The following is a 23176-nucleotide window of genomic DNA, read 5'->3' as shown; positions in this document are numbered from 1 at the left end:
AGAGTGACAGGAGGCCTGCTCCTTTCATTGATGTTGAGTGTTGAAAGCATGAGAGCAACAGCTGTGTGATGTATATGCAGGAGGAAGTGGTGGAAGAAGCCATCAGATCCTGTACTTAAGTAAAAGTACTGATAGCACAAGTATAATGCACAAAGACACGACAAATAAAAGTATACTCATTATTCATAATGATCCAATTCAGAGAGACGTATTACTTTACGGGATTATTATTTATGATGCATTATTGTGTAAACTGCATTTTAATGTTATATCTGGTTAAGTTGAAGCTAATAAGAACCACTTTATACTTGTGAGTAGTTTAAACTATATCAATGCATTATACTTTTAGACAGTTGTGTAAAATATGACTATAGCGGTTAAAATATGGTGAGTACAAATGTGTTATTTCCATATTAAAGGTAGGAAAATGATTAAGTAAGTAAGTAAGATTTTATTTATATAGCCCCCTTTGAAAAAAAGTTAAACAGTGCTTCCCAGGGAGAGACATACATATACAGATATAACCAGAGAACACGTAAACAAATACAGAAGACAAAAATAAATTACAAAACCACAGTAGCATAAAATAACAAAACAAGCGCAAGTTACCCAAAATGTTCCACCACTGTCTGTATGCATCGGAAATGATTTTGAATGTAATCACAATGTTAATAAATTCACATAATGTATATCATTCATTTGGAGTTATGTTTTTTTTTGTGACCAGGAGGGATGTTCTCCCTGGACAATGAAATGCATGAAGCCTGATTGACATCTGCCAGAGATTTATTGTCAAGTAGGAGACACATCAGAAGCAGAAAATTCCCTCAGAAAAAGACTCCTGTATACTTCCACTGTCACAGCATTGTCAAAGCATCACAGATTAAAGCACCTACTTCTTGATTCTATTGGGACAGAGGTGTGTGGGTGGTGTGTGTCTACAAACAAACCAAATTTTCTCAGCCGAGTAAAGTCACGTTTTTTGATCATTGCAGTGAGAATCTGCATTGTTACGTTAGCAGTTATTTAGGATCTTTGCTGATGTCTTTGTTACAAGACAAACCATTTACCAACAATACTCTTATTTCACCATAAGAAGTCCACACATTTGTAGAATTGATGAATCTGCTCCTTGCACACTACATTGGTGAATACTCATTTGGCTTTTAAAGATGAATGTGGTCCAGCTCATCACAAAATGTCTACTCAAGTAAATTAGCTTTTATGATGGGCATATTTTTGTAATTTGAGGCATGCACACCAAGATGTTATGCAAATGCAACAATCTGATGGGTGCCTAACTCTCATACTGCCTCATTACCTGACAGTTTTTAATCTTTCTCATTCACATATAAGCTCAAACTCCAGAATCTCCATGTGAGGCCTTATCACAGCAGATCAGCTGCTGTGTAGTAGGAACCCCACATCCACATTCGTATGAATGTGTCATAAAGCTGAGGCTGGACTTTCAATAAGTCTCAGTGTGCTTGGTGGGTGATGGAGATGCGCTGCAGGGGTGAGCCAGAGTCTCAGTGCTAATTATTCACGTGGGATCAGAAGCATCCAGGTAGTCAAAATAATGGGCACACACAGGCGCTCATCATGCCATCACATGGACTCCTTTATATGTTTTCTTGTGGAAAATACTTTTGTGGGAAACAAACGGCGTAGCTTCGAGTTCCAGGGGAAAATGTTCACTAGTCTCTCATTTTGTTGACTTAATAATGATCTTTACATCCTTCCTTTGTACCTCATCTCTCCCACTGTCTCTCATCAGAATTCAGCATCCAGTTGAATCAGTCCACATCACTTCTCACCATGCAGATCTAACATGCGTGTATCTGAACGGTTACTCTCATGTAAAGTCAAAAGAAGAATGTTCTGGCACATATAAAAAAAAGAATGACAGCTGGAAAAGCCGGGGGTGCTACGTACTTGAACTACTTTGAAATAACAAGGCACTCGGAACCCTCTAATCACCTGGCATTTTAAACGTGGGTGGTGTTGAGAACAAAATGCAGTCACAAGCAATACTTCTAAGCTTCAGCCTGTATGGGGATTTTAAAGATTCAAGGCTGGCAGGTTCACAAAAGCAGTGTCGAACTTTTCAAATATTCATGTTTGAATCTTGTAACCAGTTTCATGGCAATTGAAAGATCCTTCAATAGGATTATAGCAAATGTATAAAATGTGCCTCTTAATGGTGTTAGTATGAATAGTTACATATTCACAGAGATGATGCTCGACCCCTCTTTGATGAACTTGTGTAAATTCCTGAATGTTTCTCAGTAATCTCACAATTTTTTTTTGCACAAACTTATGACTTACTGACTGTGGATTTCATTAATGGCAGCTATGATTTTTATTTGACCGCAGCAGTTGCCAAAGCCACTTTAAATCTCTCTCCATTAATCCCAAATATCAAATAAATAAAAATTCAGCAACAATTTTAATGGAAGAGAATTGATCACATCTAAAAGCCAGTTTACAGCGCAAAGAGAGAGAAAAGGATTTATTCTCTCATGACTTAGCCTTGACAACGTTCCAACTTGCTGTACAAATTTCCCCCGAGGACCACCAAGGTCTAGCCGGATAGATTTTCTCCCGTCTTAAGAAGCAGTTTTGCAGCATTTCTTTGGACCCTGTCAGCCAAATGTATATTTCACATCCCTGAGCTTCTGTTTATGGCAGTATTTATGGATGTTTGTATTTTTGAAACATAGTTTACTGATCTTCACTGACAAGGACAGTGTCATTCTTTCTCCGGCCTAATGCAAAGAGAGGTGTACTGTGTCTTTTTCTTGCTCAAGGGAAGGTCAATATATTTCAGAAGCCCACATTCAACTGTCTATACGCCACTAACTAAACAGCAAATTAAATACATGGATGGATGTCTGCATGAATGCTTACATGAATAAAAAATAAATAAACGACCCAGTCTGTTACTTATATCAATTATTTACACATAAGCTTTCTGCAGGAATTGGGGGGTTAGAGTAAATGAGGTGGGACATTAGAGAGGACTAATAAAGTAACAATTAGCAGACTAATGACCTCCTTCCTTTATTTAGGGAATACAGACTAATGTTTATCTCCTCAGTATTACATCACATCCATATTTTAGTTCTACTATTTTACTTCTAAAACTTACTGAAACCAAATATTACAGTTTTCTAGAAAACAATTAGATTTTTGTTGCACTCGAGAAATTTGAGAGCTCAGCTAATGCTGTATGCACAATGATCTGTATTCAGTAGGGGGTTAATTGAACAGTTTGACTATATAAGAAAACAAATATATATATCATTGCTAAAAAATATTAATTCATTATTCAAACCTTTAGTAAGTAAATTGCGCCTCTATCATCAAAGCAGTGACATAACAAAGTTAGTGGAGTTATTAAACGTTCTCTTTCTGACATAGCATGGAAAACATTGTAGATATCTGCAGCCCCCTGGGTTACAATTTAGACATTTCTCCCAATTTCATCAGTGTCTCTGAACGTTGATAGATGACATGATTGTATTATCTGTGTTTGAGATTATTTTTGATCAATTCTTAAATATGCTATTTATCTTCAGGGCAATATTATCTTTAAATCTCATTCTCAAACTCATATTACAAAGAATAGTCCTGATAGGACAAACTCAGTAATGTATTGAATCTGTGTAAATTAGTCTATCTTCTAGTCCCCGCCCTCCTGTGAATGTCAGCTGTACTGCCCATTGGCGACAGGGCTGAGTTAACAAGCCCTCAAAATCCTGCAATATATGCAGAGATGGGCGGTAGCACTTTTACGCAGGCTCTCAAGTGTCTGAAGTTAAAACTCCTGCGCGCTATTCTCGTGGAGTATGTCGAAGGTCCGGACGGATAGATGCATGGGAGTCACCGTGTAGGCATCCAGCTGACTCCCAACACTTTGGAGATTTTTACCTTTTCGAGTAAAATAACCTCAACGTTTCTCAACATCACCTTGGCAGAGCGACTGCTTTTGGATCAGTCGCCACGATGCTGTTCCACGGACTTCTCCTGTGTTTTTCAGTAACAGGTATTGTTTTCGCGCAGCCCGACAGCTCTGGATTATTTTACGCACTGAGATCTGAACTGTCAGAAGATGCGATCTTGGTAGCCAACAGCGGAATACGTGTGCCTTTCGGGAGATCTATCTTCATTGATCCCATCAATGATTTGGTGATTCAGACGCAGCCGGGAGACCGGTGCAGCATCACCGTCCTGGATAACGATCCGCTCTCTCAGAGACCGGGGCATCTCTCTCCCAAAAAGTTTCCGTGTGATTTCGGTCCCAATGAGGTGACATACTCCCACTACGGGTCGAGAAGCCCGGTTAAAGACAGAGTGAGGCTGCAGCTCAGGTATGATGCGCAAACTGAAACCGTTATTATCCCGTTCATGATGGAGGTTGAAGTAGTTTTTACGCAGCTAGAGTTACTAACCAAAAACATGCCACTCACTGTTGATAATCTCAAAGCGATCAGTAACCCCATTGATAAGAAGATTTTAGAGTTTACTTATGACAGAGACTCTCATAAATGTGAGGTGACAGCCCTGTCTAGTGGCAGTGCTCTGCCTCGATATGGAAGACTCGTTGATGGAGGGAAACTTTCCCAAATGATGGACTGTGATGAATTCACACAAGCTGACATCCGCTATCAGCACACGTTTGACCGCAAGTCTCCAAACAGGGACTATGTTCCCATGGTTGTGGAGCTGCATGATAAGGAAGGCAACCTAGTGAAACAGGAGTATTTCCATCTTATGATTCGCATCAAAGACGGAGAAGAAAACTCTCCCCCCAAACCCAGCTTTGTGTCCATGATGATGATGGAGATCAGCCAGTTTGTTATGACCGCCCTCACCCCTGATATGCTCGCGGCTGAAGATGCAGAGTCAGACCCAGATGAGCTTATTTTCAACATCACCTCTCCCTTATCTTATGAGGAGGGCTACATAGTCAGCACTGATGACAGAAACCTCCCCATCACATCTTTTTACCAGAGAGACTTACGTGATCTGAAAATAGCTTACAAGCCCCCCTCTCTGGATGCAGACACTGAGAGGATTTTCCAGCTTGAGTTTGAGGTGGTAGACACAGACGGGGCTGTCTCAGACCCCTTCGCTTTTATGATAGTTGTAAAGCTGATGAACTCTTTGGCCCCTGTTGTGACGCGCAACACGGGTCAGCTGCTGTACGAGGGGCAGTCTCGGCCTCTCTTCAGCGGCCACAACTTGGAGATCAGCGATGAAGACAACCTGGACACTGTCACCATCACAGTGGTGGATGGGCTGCGCCACGGGGACCTCATGGTGCTGGGCTCTCACAGGCAACTCTTCACACCTGCTGACCTGACAACAGGGGTTGTTGTGTACCAGCACGATGGGAGCGACACATACAGCGACAACATTGTCTTCAAGATGTCGGATGGAAAAAATGAAGTTGAATTCCTCTTCCCCATTACAATTGTTCCAACTGATGATGAGCCACCGATTATAAATGCCGACACCGGCCTGGTGCTATTCAAAAACCAGATGATGCTTATATCTCCCCTCATGCTCAGTGCTGCCGATATTGACTCTGAGGACTCAACTATTAAATTCACCATTTTTCCTCCCTTTTCCACCATTGGCACAGTGCTCTTAAGGCAGTCAGATGCTCCAGAGGACCCCTCCTCTTGGAAATTCAACGCTGAGGATGAAGTGTATGAGAAAGAGGTGACAGAGTGGCTTCAGAAAGATATCACTGATGGGAAGTTGTTTTACAAGCACACAGGCCCTCACAACACAGATACCATCATGGATCAGTTTGTGTTCACAGTTCAGGATGACAATGACCCCCCTAATGAGTCAGGAGAGAGTGTATTTATAATCCGGGTTTTACCCATAGATGACGTACCCCCTGAGCTGTTCCCTGGCACCACCCTGCAGATGACCGTTCAGGAGTACAAGCTAACTCATTTCAGCAAAGATGTTCTGCGCTACACTGATTTGGACTCTGAGGACCGTGACCTCAAATACACAGTTATCCAGCTCCCGATAGATACCGATGAAAATAATCCAGTTGTGTTCGGCTCTTTGATTCTGACAGACAGCCCCGACACTGAAGTCACTGAGTTCACACAAGCTCAAATTAACCATCATAAGATCTCATATGGCCCCCCTGATGTTGAGCTTGGAATCACAGCCCATGTCGTGCAGTTTCGTTACACTGTGGAAGACACGGCTGGGAACACCGTAGAAGGAGCATTCACTATCTATCTCCAGCCCGTCAACAACAAACCCCCTCAGATTACAAATACAGGCTTTACTGTGTTTGAACGCGGCATGCACATCATCAGTATTGCGGAGCTGGACACCGCTGACCTCGACACAGACAGTAAACAGATTACTTTTACTCTAATCCAGCCCCCTAAACATGGTCAGGTCCAGGTTGGATTCACTGATCTAGAGAAAAAAGGGCTTTTCAGACTTGAGGATATCTCAGAGAGGAAGATATCATACATTCATGGTGGAGAGGAGACAACGAGCGATGAATTTCAGCTGGATGTCAGTGATGGGATTCATGTTGTAACTGTAACGGTCAAAGTTAACGTAAAGCCTGTCGATGATGAAATTCCCACCGTCAGCCTGCCTGCGGGAACAATCGGCTCTCATATAGATGTGCTGGAAAACGGAGCCACAGAAATCACTACTAATGTCATTCAAGGCCATGATGATGACACAGACAACCTCCACCTGACCTTTATTGTGGAAGATCCTCCAGCTATGGGTGAAGTATTGGTTAAAGGAGTGCCTGCCACTAGGTTTACACAGGCGGATATTATTAATGGTGTGGTTGTGTACGCACACACCGGTGGTGAGATAGGTCTCTCCTCTCAGCTGGATGGCTTCAATTTGACTCTCACAGACATGTCCGATGATTGGACGGTGGGTGGCAATAAGGTCAACGGAGTCCATGTTCGAGTCACTATCCTTCCTGTTGACAGCCAGGCCCCCGAGGTCGGAGTCGGGATTCAATTCAGTGTCATTGAAGGGGAGAAATATGCCATCGGCCCTGAGCACTTGAACGCTGATGATAATGACACTCCAACGGATGATATCCTTTGCACCATCATTGTCCAGCCCACTGCCGGCTATGTGGAAAATATTTCACCCGCCCCAGGCTCCGAAAAGTCCAGGTCAGGAACAGCGATCAGTGCTTTTACAATCAGAGACATCAGGGAGAGGAATATCTACTATGTGCAGAGCATTCACAAAGGGGTAGAGCCAGTGGAAGACAGATTCACGTTCTGGTGCTCTGATGGCATCAATTTCTCAGAGAACCATTTCTTACCAATTGTCATCATCCCAGCAAATGATGAAAAGCCGCAGATTTATTTGAGGGAGATAGTTGTGATGGAGGGTATGAACATTGTCATCGACACTCCTATTCTGAACGGGGCTGATGCCGATATTCCACTTGAGGAGCTGATGTTCATCATTTCCAAACCTCCTAAACATGGTGCCCTTTTAAACCAGCTATCCACAGGCTCAGTTTTGGTGACTAATTTCACTTTAGAGCAGATTAGGGAGGCATCAAGTATTATTTATGAGCATGATGACTCAGAGACAACGGAGGACAGCTTTGATGTCACTCTGACTGATGGAAAGTATTCTGTGCAGAAAACAGCCGTGGTTATGATCATTGCCGTCGACGACGAGACCCCCAGACTGCTCATCAACGACGGCCTGGAGGTGGAAATTGGGGAGACCAAAGAGATCAACAATAAAGTGCTCAAAGCAACAGATTTAGATTCAGATGACAGTGCGCTGACATATATCATCCGGTTCGCACCTAGCCAGGGTCTACTGCAGAGGAAAATACCATCTGGGTCTCTGGAGAACATCACGCTAGGCATGAATTTCACTCAAGCTGAAATCGACGCAGGGCTTATCCTTTACACACACAACGGTCAGGAGGGCATTCGAGACTTGGTTAAATTTGATGTCACCGATGGAATAAACCCACTTATTGATCGTTACTTCTACATCACTGTGGGCAGTATTGACATGGTGTTCCCTGATGTGGTCAGTAAAGGCGTGTCTCTGAGAGAAGGTGGCAGAGTGACTTTAACCACAGATCTTCTCAGCACCACTGACCTCAACAGCCCTGATGAGAACTTAGTCTTCACCGTCACAAGGGCCCCGGTCCGAGGCCACCTGGAGTGTACAGATACTCCCGGGATGCCAATTGTATCTTTTACTCAGCTCCAGCTGGCTGGCAGTAAGATTTACTACATCCACACCTCAGACGATGAAGTAAAAATGGACAGTTTTGAGTTTGAAGTCACTGACGGCTATAATCCTATTTTCAGAACATTCAGAGTCTCTATCGTGGATGTTGATAATAAGAAACCTGTTGTTACTGTGAATAATTTAGTTGTCACAGAAGGGCAGATTAAGCTAATTACACCATTTGAGCTCACCGCTGAGGACCAGGACACAGCTGAGAAGCTGCTGAAATTCACCGTCACCCAGCTGCCTGTTCATGGCAAACTCCTGTACAACCGATCCTCGCACGTCACCAGCTTCACCAAACAAGACCTCAATGAAAACCTCATCAGCTACAAGCACGACGGAACTGAATCACCAGAGGACTCCTTCTCCTTTACAGTCACCGATGGCACGCACACTGACTTTTACGTTTTCCCGGACACTGTGTTCGAGACTCGCCGCCCTCAAACCGTGAAGATCACCATTGTGGCAATCGACAATGGCGTCCCCCAGATCGTGGTGAATAAAGGTGCCCCTACTTTGAAGATCTTGGCCACAGGTCACCTTGGGTTCCCCTTCAGCCCCAAAGTGCTGAGAGCAGTGGACAGAGACAGTACCCCTGCCTCCCTGGTGTTCCACGTCACCACGCAGCCCAAACATGGTTACATCGTTAACCTGGGACAAGGGAACAACTCCATCAACACATTTAGTCAAGGTAAACAAACACCCACCATTATTATAATGTACGACCTTTGCATTAATATTGCATGTGGATGGCATAATTAAATGACAATGTTTTTTTTAAGTACTGTGCACGACAGATGTTGGGCTCTAGAAAAAAGGGATTTTAAATGTAATTGTCAATTCTAGTAAACAAAACCTTAAAGGTTATACAAATCTCTAAATATAAACAAAAATATTACAGTTATTATTGGTGAAAACAACAATACATGTAATTCTGTCATTTAAGAAATGCCTTTCCTCAAACATCTTACATGTTTTTGAGTATCATTATTTTGCTAATTTGGCAAATGAAAGTGGTTTTATAAATGTTTTATTGTAATTAAATAATCATATTCCCCTAATGTGTGATGAGATACTCAAGTGATACTAAACTTCAGAAAGAAAGTTAAAAAGTAAAAAATCAATGAAAATATGTAAGTTTTGATTAATGTTCCACACTGCATACCAAAGATTTTAATTTATGGAGTAATAATTATTCATATGTGTGACAGTGCAGGCTTGGGATTTTCAATAGTGATTTTTAGATTTTAGATGTGCCTTCCTCATCAAATCATAATTAGCAAAGTTAGAGGCTGATGTTTCACGAAAATGTCTTGTAGACGGTTAGAGATGAATAATTTATTATTTCTGCATCTCCGGGGAAATGTTCACATCTGATGTTCTCTACAGTGGTTTGTTAAATGAAGCAGGACAGAAGTATCATGTGAAAAGGTCAGAGCATATCTTTTAGTGACAGGATGACATTTTCGTTGTGGCACATTCTCACGGTTTGACCAGGTCAATTCAAATTTTAAATCATTTATAGCAGTTTGTCCATCTTACATATTCATATAGAAATCTGAAACTTCTCAAACAAAATACATATCTGTGCACCAGCAACATACATTCATGGAGCGAGATATGCTACCCGAAATATGAATTTGTAAAACATTTATGTCTGTTTATTGATAATGTAGACACAATCAAGACAACAATGCCGCTGATTGAGGTTTTAAGCAACGCAATCAATGCAGTATCTCATGCTGAGGCAATTATACAAACAAGTAAGAAGATTCACCTGCTTGTGCCACAGCTTGGCATAAGCCCAGACAGGGGCTGAGAATTGAGAGTGGAAAAGAGCTCTTCAGTGTGCAGGAGATGGACACTTCTGCATACCACTGTGCGGCTCCAGTCTTTGAAAAGAAAAAAGAAAGGGCACACATGAGACAAGAGTACGGCGAGAACAAGAGGCAAAGGGGTAGCAGAGAGGGAAGAGGGAGCAGGTAAAGTGAAAGAGAGTGCAAAGGAGGCAGGGGAGAAGGGGGGAAGCGGGAGGTGTAGGTGGCATGAGAGAAATAAAGAATGAGGCAAGGGGCGTGAGAGAGTGAGTGCGCGAGAGCAAACAGGCTCGTCAGAGGAATCAGTCAGGTGAAAGAGACAATCCCTCGCTCTTTATTTACTCTTCCTATTTCCAGGGCACATCCCGTGAGGCTTTCTCTTTAAATATTTGATGAACAATGTGCCCCCGGTTCACAGTGTTGACTTTACATTTGCAAGGTCCTCGGGTTCAAGGCTGTGTCACAAAAACTCCAGAGAAGACGTTTCTCTTGCCGTCTCTCCTGTCGCCTCTCTAGCGCGAGCAAATCGATACTGGCTAATGTGAAAAGATGAACACTAGTCTGAAAAAATACTCTCTAGGTTTAAATGTAATATCGCCATGCATTTCTTTATCTGTGTCTCTATGTTAGACTGAGAGAAGGAAAAGCAGCAATGACAGGAAGCCACTAAGAGGTTTAAGATGCATCCCAGCAGCAAGGAGTCAGGGGTTTATACTTTTATGAACCTCCTTCCTCGGAAATGTATTATTGAAGAAGGTGGTTCGCAGAGGCCAAGCCCTTTCACAGTGTTGATGATTTCTTTAGTACTGTAATAGACATTTCTGGAGAATGTTGAAAAAAAAAAAGGGAAGGCAGAAACCCTGTAATTTATAGAAGCTAAGAAAACAGCTGTGGAAGTGTAGGTGCCCACCTCAATCCTGCTTTTAACATTCTCACTCTCGTCTGTCATTAAAAGATCCACTGTCACCTGGTTTTCGGGGCTGTTGACAGAGGGCTGGCAGGTTCAGGATTTAAACGTTTTCTGTTGGTTTAGCTCGAGCTGTCTCAAGTTTGAGGTTGCGGCCTTATCGTTCTGGATTCTGGATGCATGACTTTAAGAACGCTTTCTCTGTTAATGGTTAAAAGTTAAAATTGTTCATGCTGAGTGCTGATAAGGAACAGAATCAGTGTGATACTAGAGACATGCTGTTACTGTAGCAAGTATGATGCTGAAGCGGGACTGCTTCCATCTTTGAACAATTATTCGACAGTGAGAGTACTTGAACAAGCCACAAAGCCACAATACAACTTCAAAGTGTGTTTGAGGCTATTTCTGTGTAGCCAGCATGAAACTTCACATCAAAGTTTTTATTTTTTTATCTTGAAATGCAAATTGTTAAATATTTATTTTTAATCTTGACAAGGGCAAGTCTCTTCGATATACAATTTGTAATTTAGCCATTTACTTTGCTCTAAGTTGGGGCAAGGTTACATTTTTCATCAAGCATCATTGACATGACCCTTCACTTTAAAATGCAGAGTACACAGGCCTTCATTTGCATGGCATTAATTACATCTAAAAAAAATGTTTTGTTGCTTGTTATTTCAATGTTTTTGTTTGTTTTCCTTTGTTGGTTTTGAGGTTGACGGGGTTTTACCATATTTTCACAGATTTCATTTTTTTTGCAGCCTTGACTTTTATACCTGTTTTATAACCTCCAAAAAACTAAAGTTACTTTCCTGTTACAGCTGATATTGATGACCTGAACATCTGCTATGTGTTACGGAATGAAGAAAACGTCACATCTGATGTCTTCCACTTCTCCGTTGAGGATAACGGTAAGATTTCACCTTTTTTATTTCTATATTTGCATTTTAATTTGAGTCTTTTTTCTGCACAGAGACTTAACACGATACGAGCAGAAAGGTCCCGAATGTTTTTCCAAGTGACATTTCAATAAAATGTTGAAAGATACAAATTGGCTCAGGTGAAGATCACACCTGTCACGTTTTGCATATAGTAAAGCCTCTCTAACCTTTACACTCATCTCTTCAACTGAATCTGTAACTCTCCTCTTCACCCCTCTCCTACGCTAGTTGTCAGGGTTCAGACAAACACATTCGCGTCATATTCCAACTTTTAGTGAGTTGAATTTCTTTAGTTGTTCCTGGCATTTTACAGTTCAGTAAAGAATATTTTTGATATTCTGTTTTCATTTTATAACCACTGGGCTGAATGGAAGCCTTTTCTCCATCAGCTTCAGATGCACGAGGCGACAGTGACTTTATTTCATTCAGGATTTGCTTATAAAGTGATCTGCCATTCAGAGCAGCTGGGGGTCAGAATATCAATCTCTGACAAATCTGCATAGGCTGACAGAAGCCCTTTGTCTGTAACTGCACACTGCAAATGATGCTGCATCGTATTAACTTACTGATGAACTGATGAGGCTCACAGATTCATCAAAGATAGAAAAGTAATTTTTTGAGGCGTCGAGATTAACACACGTCACTTTCACCGTTTCTTGATTTAAAGCGACTGCCTGGGTCATTTGTAAATATGGCTTCAGGATATGTCAATTAGTATTACTCGATATTCTATCTTCATCCAAGGCAGATTTCTCAGCATAAAATAAAATGTTTTAACAACATGTATTTCAAATACACAATACATATTGTACAGTGCAAGGACAACTCCCATTCATAGAGCAAGCATTTGGAGGAAATAGCAACACACTTTTATTTTAATGTGTAAAACCCTCTGTGTTATGACTAACTTGCATCGCATTATGACAGTGAATCACCTCCTAATTCATGCTCATGAAATGGCCTCTTTAAATTCTGTACATTGCGTCCTATATATTCGCTTACAATGTGTATGAAATTAGAGTCCGTTTACTCAGGCGACAGCTTATTGAACAATCAGCAACTGGGACTCTTGTGTAGGAAATGTATCACATTGAAGGATTGCTTAAGAGGTGGTTAATTTGCTTAAGATCAGCAATTATTTGTGTATTTATATCAGCGGGCCTAATAAGAACAAAACATATACAAGAGGAAAATCATACACTATAGGGGAAATGCACTCACAATTAATAAATGTGGCAAAAATATACAAGAGTGGAGACACAAACAAGTGGGACATGTTGCCAATACTAAAACATTAGCAAAAGGTTGGTGGTCTTTGTCTTGTTAGATGCAACATTCCTTATATGTTGTCCTATAGGGGGGGGGGGGGGGGCACCATATTGAATAGTAATAATTAATAAAAAAATAAAAAAAGTTTGTTAAGCAATATAGTATAAGTTCTTAGATGACTGACACATGGAATGACTTTAAGATATACAAATGTCTAGATTTCATATTAAAAGAATAAAAGACCCACAATGAATCCTTTCATAAAACCATGACATTGTGTTTTAGGCTTTTAAGTGTCACGACCACAGAGCCACAACTCTCCGGCCATACATATTATGTTTTAAAGATCTCAGGGGTTTACGCGCTCAGTTGGTTTTGGATTCTCCTCTCTTTCTTATATTTTAATTATTGAGTGGTGCTCACCCTTAATTACATTTTCTCACCACAACCGTATTGTACAAATGTGTGCCTACTTTTTATTGTGTGACAGAATGCATTTGGAATAAGTTGCAACATAATCAGTTCCCTCAGTTGATTTTCCTTCTGTATGATTAGATATGATAGTCTAGTCTAAATGTTTACACTGTGGTGCTTGTGCACTTAGGAGACAGTGCTAATGGTAGAAGAATTACAGTTCCGCTATGCACTTGAAAGGAGAAACATGGACAAATTGATTGTCTATGCTCCTGTAAAGTTTTCTTTTTCCTTTTTTTCCCTCTGCTCTTGGCAACAGTCTGTCTTAAATAAAAAGGCCCACATCTTTTAAAATGAACGCTTTCATTGAAGTACATGAGTTTAGATTATCAATCCATGGGTTTACTGGATCCACTTGGATCTCAGGAGAGTTGTTTTTTATGGATTCCAGATATAGAATTTGCAGACGAAGGTTTAAATAACACACTGTTAACATGTTGTTGAAAAACAGCACTGCAGTAAATCACAGCGGCAGGTACAACAAAATGCAAAGCATCTTTCTCAGTTTCTTCCTCCCCCAAAATATCCCCCAAATCAACTCTCTCTCTCTCTCTCTCTCTCTCTCTCTCTCTCTCTCTCTCTCTCTCTCTCTCTCTCTCTCTCTATATATATATATATATATATATATATATATATATATATATATATATATTATATATATATTTAAAACACTAATCCAGATGCTTGATGGTACACACTCACGCAAATAATCCCACACAGCCAAGCACAGAGGGGTAGCCGTAGGCTAAAGGGTGGTCGTGCCTCCAGCACAAAGCACAAAGAGGTGTCTGATATTTAAGAGCCCAGGCAGCATTGTGGGTAATGAGAGCCCTGGGCGTCTGAGCTGGGCAGAGCTCCAAGGCAGCCCCTGGTAATTACATGGCCCTATTACAGGCTCATCTTCACCAGGAAGCACCTTCTGTCACAGGTTAAGACTCGCCAGGATCACTATAGTTAACTGTAATGGGCTGCAACATGGCTTGTTTCCCAGGCTTCTCTTTGGCAGTGGGAGGTTCAGATGCCAGTTATAATGAGCAGCAGAAAAAAAACACAACACAAATTACATTGAGACAAATTTGACGATGATGAAAACGAAATACTTACAATAAAAAAAAGTGGGTCTGCAATTAATGATGAATTTCATTATAGATTGGTTGGCCAACTATTTTCTTCATTACTTGATTAATAATTTTGTCTATAAAATGTCATAAACATGTCATAAACATGTCAAAAATGTCTTCTTATCTTGTCTTAAAGAGACATCTATTCTGTTTACCGTCACATAAGCAAAGAAAACAAACAAAGAAAAGCAAAATCAGATTAGAGAAGCGGGAACAGGAGAATGTTTGGTGTTTTTTCTTGAAAATCTAATTAAACAATCCATCAATTATCACAATCGTTAACACAATAGTTGCCGATTATTGTTGTCGATTGACCGATCGATTAATTACCAAATTGTTCCGTTCTACTTTTCTCCAAGATATCTATATAATTTCTAATGTTATATGTGCATGTAAAGCGTCTTTGAGTACCTTTTAAAAGCACTCTATAAATAAAATGTATTATTATTATTATCTATATATAGGGCAATAACCCTGCTACCTAAAAATACAATATATCATAGAAATGATTGGTCATGTTCATGTTGTTACAAAGCAAGAGATGCTTTATATATTCACACACAGAAAATATCTTTTTTGAGAAGGAAGTACCTGCTGAGTGTTTTGTCTCGACCTCTGCTCATCCTGTCGTGTTGTCTGTATGTTTCTCCTCCCACTGCAAACGAGGTTGATTGTTACAATAGAATCCTTTCATCCACCCTCACCCCTCCTTGCACATGAGCAACCCCGACACGCCACTGCTTCATCTAAAGTTACAATACATCCCCTTAAAACATCTCCTGCAGCTTTTATATCCCTATTCTTTCCACGCTACACTGAACAGACTACACACACACACACACACACACACACACACACACACACACACACACACACACACACACACACACACACATACATACATTATAGTACATGCATTCTTTGGACTTACAAATATCTCTTGAATATAACAAAATACTTTGTGTGAAACGTCACACACTTGTTCCTGTTAGAAGAATAAGTATAACCGCAGATTGCACTGCAATGGCACCGGTTCTTTATCATCAGTTTTGTTTGTGCATGATGTGTGATTGGTTGTGGATCTGTGGTGGCCACTGTGACTTATTTCTCCTTTCTTCAAAAGGGCTTCTTTTTTTTTTCCCATGAGAGCAGTGCCAACACTTCAGATGACATGACCTCCTCATGCTGCCCTCTTCTCCGTTGAATGATAAGCGTAACAAATTATTTATAAGCATGCAGACTTTCTTTTCTAATGGATGAAAGAAATCAGTCGCTGAAAAAGAAATAAAGAAGTCCATTTTCAACTGCTTCTATAATAACTTTTAAACTCAATAGTAGAATGACAGAGTCTGATTAAGTCTTGGCTCAGAAGTTTGAAGTCATCCATGAACACACTGAATGTAAATTGGATAATCTGCTTTTAGATTGCTGGATTTCCTGGAATTTAAAAAGCTGTATTTAATTTGTTTCCAAAGTTGAAACTCATTGTACTATAACTTTTCCCAATCCTTTTTTAATGCATCTCACCTGCTTTGAAAGGTGATTTGAAAGAACCTAAAACACAAACAATCCCAGGCTTAAATCGACTGTCACCATAGCTAAAAATGGAGGTTAATCCCTTGACCTTTTTTTTTTTTGTTGTCAACCTGTCCAGCAAAGTTTACTGATTAGGGCAGAAATGCAAGATAATACATCAGCATGCAGCACAGAATGACACACACACACACACACACACACACACACACACACACACACACACACACACACACACACACACACACACACACACACACACTAACACATCCCCTGGCTTTAGGAGAGGATTCTCTTTATCTGTCTGCATTCAGGAATTTACTGTCACTCACTTCTCCAAGGGCCAAACTCTCCCTTCTTCATCCTCTTCATCTCTCCCTTCTCACACTCTCAGGCTTAGATTTTGTTGGATGTGCTTTATCATTCCAATATTTTACTCCTCTCGGCACCCATGTTCATTATATATTTCATTCTTTAGTGTTATTTTTGTCGGTCTTACTGCCTATCAATGTCCTCTTTTCCTCTCGAGGTACAGTATTTTGCCCTCCTGTCTCTCTGAGTTTAATCTCAAAGTATGCTTCAATTTATATTGTGCACAGTGTCGAGTCTGTCTCAGGCATCAGAATTTGGTTTTACTGTCACACCCTCGCTGTCGTTTCCTGCTGCCTGTACTCGCCTGCCGTGTTTGTCTGTCAGCGTTGGCGCTGATGGGTCGCTCTGTTGTAGGATTACAGCTCATTCTGCAGTTGCGAATGTCGCGCGCGATGATCAGCATCTCATTAGAGCGCTGAGATGTGAGATGTGAGACTTGTTGAAGACATTTTTCATCATGTTAATCATCTTTGGTTCCGTCTCTCTCTATGCTTGACAGCCGACGAGTCGACGTGTAAACACACAAGCATGACCAAACACCCTCTAATCTCAAGAATCAACAAAAAGCTGGATATTTTCCACATTTATTTTGCCACCGAAATGTTCTGATTTACATTTTTTACTAAATGAATACATTGCACCCAATTAACAGCTTTTTTCACACAGTTACTTTACTCTTTTTTTAGCAGTTTTTTTTTTCATCTAATTTTTACCCTGTCTTTACTTCTTCCTATAGGGTGTATGATTATGTCTATACAAAATGAAACAGTTGGAAAGCTCACATCAAGTCTCAAGTCATCCTTACTAGGTCGTCTGATTCCTTCCATTTTATTTTTAATGGATCCTAATTGACCTTTAATTTATATTTACGTCATATGACCATATCAACGTGAAGTGACTTTATGAGCATTTTTTGCAATATAAAAATACACGGCACTGGGGAGCTGTTGTGAGCTCTGCTTTATTATTTGTAATTTGAAACCCTATAATGAAAAACATATATCTTAAAGGTTCAATGTGTAAGATGTGAGAGAATTTAAACAGGTAACAGTGATGAACTTGTGTCAAAGACGTCTATGTATTGTGTTGCAGAGATATCTACTGAAATTAGCAGACTAACTGACTAATGCCGCCCCGTCCAGTCTTGTAATACCACTCGTTCCTCTAGAGGCGATAGTGAGTCACTGTAGCGCCAGTCTGCCCTCAGTGCAGAGGGAGAAGAAGTACAGCTGCCTGACTCCGGCAGACTCAGGGCTTGTCAACATTACAGCCATGATCTTTGCACGTTTTGATAGTTTGTTTTGGTTTAATCCAAAGTGGCAGAAACGAGAAAACGACTCGCAGCCTTGTTCTCACCGTTCGCGGGAGGCTGCTTTGACGGGATTAGTGTGTGCGAGAGAGACGGGAGACGGACAGATCTTCCGTTAGCGGTCAGCAGATAGCACTGATTTAGCCGACTCCTTGTCGGATCAGTCAAAATTTCTGTTGCTGCCGTTACACAAGTTAGATCCGCTGTGACTACCGTTGCTGGGATATGTGCCGGCCGTTTCCGAGTCACCGACGACGAAACAGTAATTTCCTCATCTCTGCCGCCCCGAATTCAAGCCAACATGCAAACTATCAAAACATAACGTTACACGGAACGTACAGCCCCCAGTGCCACAGTTAACACACAGATATCTAAGCCCCACGTGGAGATTATAAGATAGCAGTGATAGACTGACTCAGAGTTTCTGCAGTCTAATGAACTGACTTACACAGAAGTGAAGAAATACACAGTAAATATATCAACTCTAGAAGAGAGAGATACATATCTGTACTATACAATACACAATATAAAGAATTCACTATAATACTCTAAAACTTATAATACAATAAATATGACAAACTACTACAACTAAAATATAAACAGGTTAACATACTATAGTTGGCTTTTTTTTGATGATTGATGCATTTCGATTGTATGGACCCAGTAGTAGAGGTGAAATGCTGCCCTCTATTTATTTGGAGCAGGTGGCTAGGAATTACACATTGAACCTTTTAAAGTAACATTTTAGGTAAAAATAAACATTTTCTGGCAAAATAAAATTCAGTTTTAAGGAGTTGAAGGAGATAACGGAGGGAAATGAGAGCAGAGGGGGGAAAAAGAGGGAAGGAGAAACCAGAGATTTCAGAATCTAGTTTATCATCTCTGTGCTCAGACACAGTTTGCTCTCAGGAGTGCCAGTAACCATCCTGAGAAACATTGAACTCATCCCTCTGTTAAATTAAATATTATATTGGTGGTATAGGGAGAAGCTGGAGTGATCGGCGTGCTGGAGTTCTGTCTCTGTGATGAGCACAGAACAATCATGCAGGAGAACAATTGCTTTTAGTTGTTATCATTCATCTGACACTCAGCACGCTCACAGACATGCAGGCGTTTACACACTGATATAAGCCCGTATCTATACACACACATGCACAACTGTAGACGCACACATGCCCCTGAAGGATCCACCATTTCTTTGTCCCCAAGCCTTTTCCCTTTAAGCTATGCCCAGGGTCGTATTAGGCATCAGTAAGAAACCTCACGGTTATTAAGTGCATCACAAGAACTTCAAAGGAGTGAGGTTTGTCTGCCCCAGAAGTCAGTTTCTCATGGTTTCATGTGCAAGGTCGCTTAAGGTGTTTCTAGTCATGGCTGCTGGCTATTGATTGTAAGGAGGAAACAATATTCTGTTCAACGCAACTTTTATCTCTCAGGTGGGCGAGGCGGGTAATGTATATGCCCTTCACTTCCTGTGTTGCCCAAAGGCACATATACAGTGTATAATACTCTTACACCAGATTTTGTCTTTCCATTTGGTTTGGTTTGACGTCCTGTGAAGTAGATCAAATGCAGTGACTAGTGGAAATAATCACCAACACACATCTGAAGACGGTCGAAATTTACTTGATCCCGGTAAATTAACAACAAAGAAAGCTCACACACGTTGGCTTCAACTTGCCCTTGAATTGAGCAGCATTTTAAATACTTGTGTTTGCCCAGGGCCATGAATTCTTGGTCAGCCTACTGATATCTCATCACACCTCAGGAGATTTCCACTATCAAGCTGATTGCCTTGGGCGAAGTGTAAATGTAGTGGGATACACACATACACACACACACAAAGACAGTGGCTTAAGGTGCTGCTTAAAGACTTGTAAGATGACCTGCTTTCAGTGTGATTCATGCATGACCATGCACACACACACACACACACACACACACACACACATATGCACACACACACACACACATACACACACCTTGTATAGGAAAGAAACAGCTGAGTGCAGAACCCATCACAATCTTTGATATCTTCTTTGCCACTAGTTGCACTCACACCAAGACTCCTAACGTTTGTGTGACTACACGCCTGACACGTCTGTCAGGATAAAATAAAAGGTATTTGAAAATGTGTATTTTGTCAACCATCACAATTTATGCAGAGAGGTACTCCTGTCAGATGAATGGTGCTTGGGCTTCTATTACTACAAAGCTATTACTGCTCGTATCTTTTAGCAGAAAGAGTGTCACAGCGCTTTGCATGCTATGTGCTTTGTAAAAATGCTGCCAACTGAATAAATAGCAGATTTAGCTATTACTTTCTGGCCACTGTTTCTCGAAAGATATCCACGGTGGGAGAGATCATTGGGTTTGATGGTTGCCAGTTGCAGTGGGAGTTGAGGACTTGTATACAAAGGATTACAGATGGAGATCCTTTCATTTTGGGTGTGAAGTCTCAGACACGCTGTTCTGAGACAGTTGAACCTCAAGAAAGTCCTGCACGCCCCTGATTTTATGAGACTGAAGCTACGAGTTTAATCCCACATTTGCTTCGAATCAAATGAAGTCAGTAAAACAAATCTTTATTAATCTGTTGGTGATGTTTCTACTTTCATTTTAATATGCAGTGTTGGCTGTTACAGTACATGCAGCAATCTCTGCTATCAAAAGCACAAAAGTCCAGCACAAAGAGAGACGACCTCATCCTTCACACTTACCACACACACTTTAACATTCACTTCACACAAACCCGAGAATGATGGTTCTACCTATATATTAGTGTGTGTTATGCTACACATAAATGTGAGTTATGTTTATAGGACTAAATGGGAGTCTGAGTGTTGGAAAAGAGCTTGAAAAAGCATCTTATCTGAAGATTTAATGTTGTAATTTTGAAATTGCAGTCGCTCCCAGGTTGCAGAATGAGTGCTTTATCTACATTTGTTGTGCCTAGCAGTGGCCATTGACAGACTGTGTTTGACTGTGTAATGCATGTATTTCTTGACGATTTCATTCAAATGTTTTCATCATCCCAAGAACGAAATCAATTGTGTGGCTGTAACATACAGCATAAAATAAATTGCAATATATTGTGTACACAGTTTTACCTAAGACATTGCAGAGCTGTAAATACCAGTAAAGTGGTTGTAATGGGGATTTGGTTGCTTGGTGTAATACTGGTGTTTATCGCTACGCGCTAAAAGCATAACAGCTTTCTGGGCTTTTACGTTTGCTCTCATGAAGACTCAAACAGAACATGCGTGGCAGGTCTGTGTTCTCAAATCATATGACTTTGACTCAAGTCGGCATCAGATCAAGAATTTGTTAACCGATTCGGTTTACATAGCCCCAATTGTTATAACTTGAAAGAGAGAGTCTTTGCTTGTGGCTGGCAGGGATATTTAGACACAGTGCAGATACTCAGGCCTACAGTATGTGAAGGACAGTAGCACTTGTTTTGATGTGCATTTGAATGAATGATTGTACCTTAGTGGAAGGTTTCTTTTAGGGGTCAAGAATTTACATATCTTTAGAAAGAGAAGGTTGGAGAGAAAAGTAGACCGTGGGAGGAGATCTTTCACTCTTTGTATGCAAATACATTTGATTTAACAGGAAATAAAAGTTACACCAAAGTGTCTCTGTCAAGGCTAACATCTTAATAAACAGGTAAGCAGCAACATTGGAATTCATTTTGAGCTGTGTTTCCAGCTACTTTAGGAGTAATCTAATATTCACTGTCCTCATAGCTCTGGTTAGGTTTTCACTAACGTCTGGGTAATGGATTTGGATGTTTAGCCTGCTCCTTTGTTCAAATTTGTTCACCAGGTAATTGGTAAACAACCACACAGTGCTGAGTTTTTTCTCTAAAAGTGAGGTAAATGAAAGCATTAAGACTGAACCACACAGTAATGTGTTGAGCATAAAACAAAAACAAAAAGCTAAAAGAGTCTAAAAAGCTAAAAGTAAGATAATCTAGTTGAGACTCTTTGGTTCAACTACCAACAATTACCCAAGTCGGGAGCTGAGTCTATATTATCTAAAACAGTTTAAATGACAGTACTGAACATATAAGGGGACATGCTTTTGATTTGATCCCTTTATGATAATTAAAAAGTGTATTCTGACTGGACAGCTGTCCGTGATAAAGTAAAGTAGAAAAATAGATCCTACATCACAAGCCAGCATGAAAAAACTGTAACATCAAAGTTTTTCTCTGCAGATTTCTCTCAGTGCCCTGATCCTTGAACATTTTTGTGCAGAAACTATGATCCCTAATTGGTAAAAAAAAAATAAAAAAACCTTGTGGTGAGTTTTTGTTAGGAAAGCCTTTGAAAGAGGGTGTAAAGTGAATTTAGCTCTATTGAAGTTGATTTCAAAGCTGCTTCTTTGTATGGTCAGCACATGTGAGATGTCTTTTATCCTTCTGAAAAGCTGGAGAAATGAGGACTCAGATCCTTATTGTCTGTGCACTGCTCCTTCAGTGGGAGGTCACACAGAAGGACTGGTACACACACACACACACACAAACATGCACACACAAACACAGACAGCTTATGCTGCATTTACTATCAGGGATGAAACTGAAGGTTGCAGGGAAGTTGGGATGGAGAAGTTTTGTGTATTTTGTATTTGCACCAGCTAAGCGAAGCCTCAACTTGGCCTACAGGCTTTTTGAAGGATACAAGAGCTCTGATTATGTTATGTCTCTTCACCTCAGCATGTTGTTGAAGTGTTGAACTTCTCACCTCTGCTATACTTTAGCACCATGTCGGCATATCATGTTAAAGACAGAGAGCTGAGCCTACAGTATGGGTACTTAGTTATGAAGGTAGAACATCATCTCCACTCCGTATGATGATGTGTATGATGTTTTATTGAACGGGAGAGGGAAATAGTCTTATTTTATCTGTTATCAGACTGTCAGAGTGCAGGATTACTAACAGAGTAGCACTTTTTTCGCACAAGGTTTTAACAGCCATGCCCTGCTGCCGTTTATGACCTGTACAATGATGGAGGTGAAGTGCTCTGCTGTGTGTGCTTTTAACAACCTTACAGCTCCAGCATGTAAGAGGCATAAATGACAGGAAAAAACAAACCGCTTTTAAATTGTCCTAACCAGAAGTAAATAAGATGTCCTT

The 23176-nt window shown here is 40.6% G+C and overlaps 1 protein-coding gene across 1 annotated transcript in view; it reads left to right on the top strand.

Annotated features, from left to right (window-relative positions):
* The first annotated feature begins 4008 nt into the window (after positions 1-4008).
* Positions 4009-23176, top strand: part of frem2a (FRAS1 related extracellular matrix 2a) — a 54752-nt gene continuing 35584 nt past the window's right edge. Inside the window, 2 exon segments of the mRNA XM_029449010.1 lie at positions 4009-8983; positions 11838-11927. Coding sequence (XP_029304870.1) covers positions 4009-8983; positions 11838-11927 — 5065 coding nt within the window.

This window comes from Cottoperca gobio, chromosome 14 (assembly GCF_900634415.1).
Source record: "Cottoperca gobio chromosome 14, fCotGob3.1, whole genome shotgun sequence".
Classification (NCBI taxonomy): Eukaryota; Metazoa; Chordata; class Actinopteri; order Perciformes; family Bovichtidae; genus Cottoperca; species Cottoperca gobio.
The sequence above is the reverse complement of the archived record's forward strand: the minus strand, read 5'-3'. Positions and strand labels throughout refer to the sequence as shown.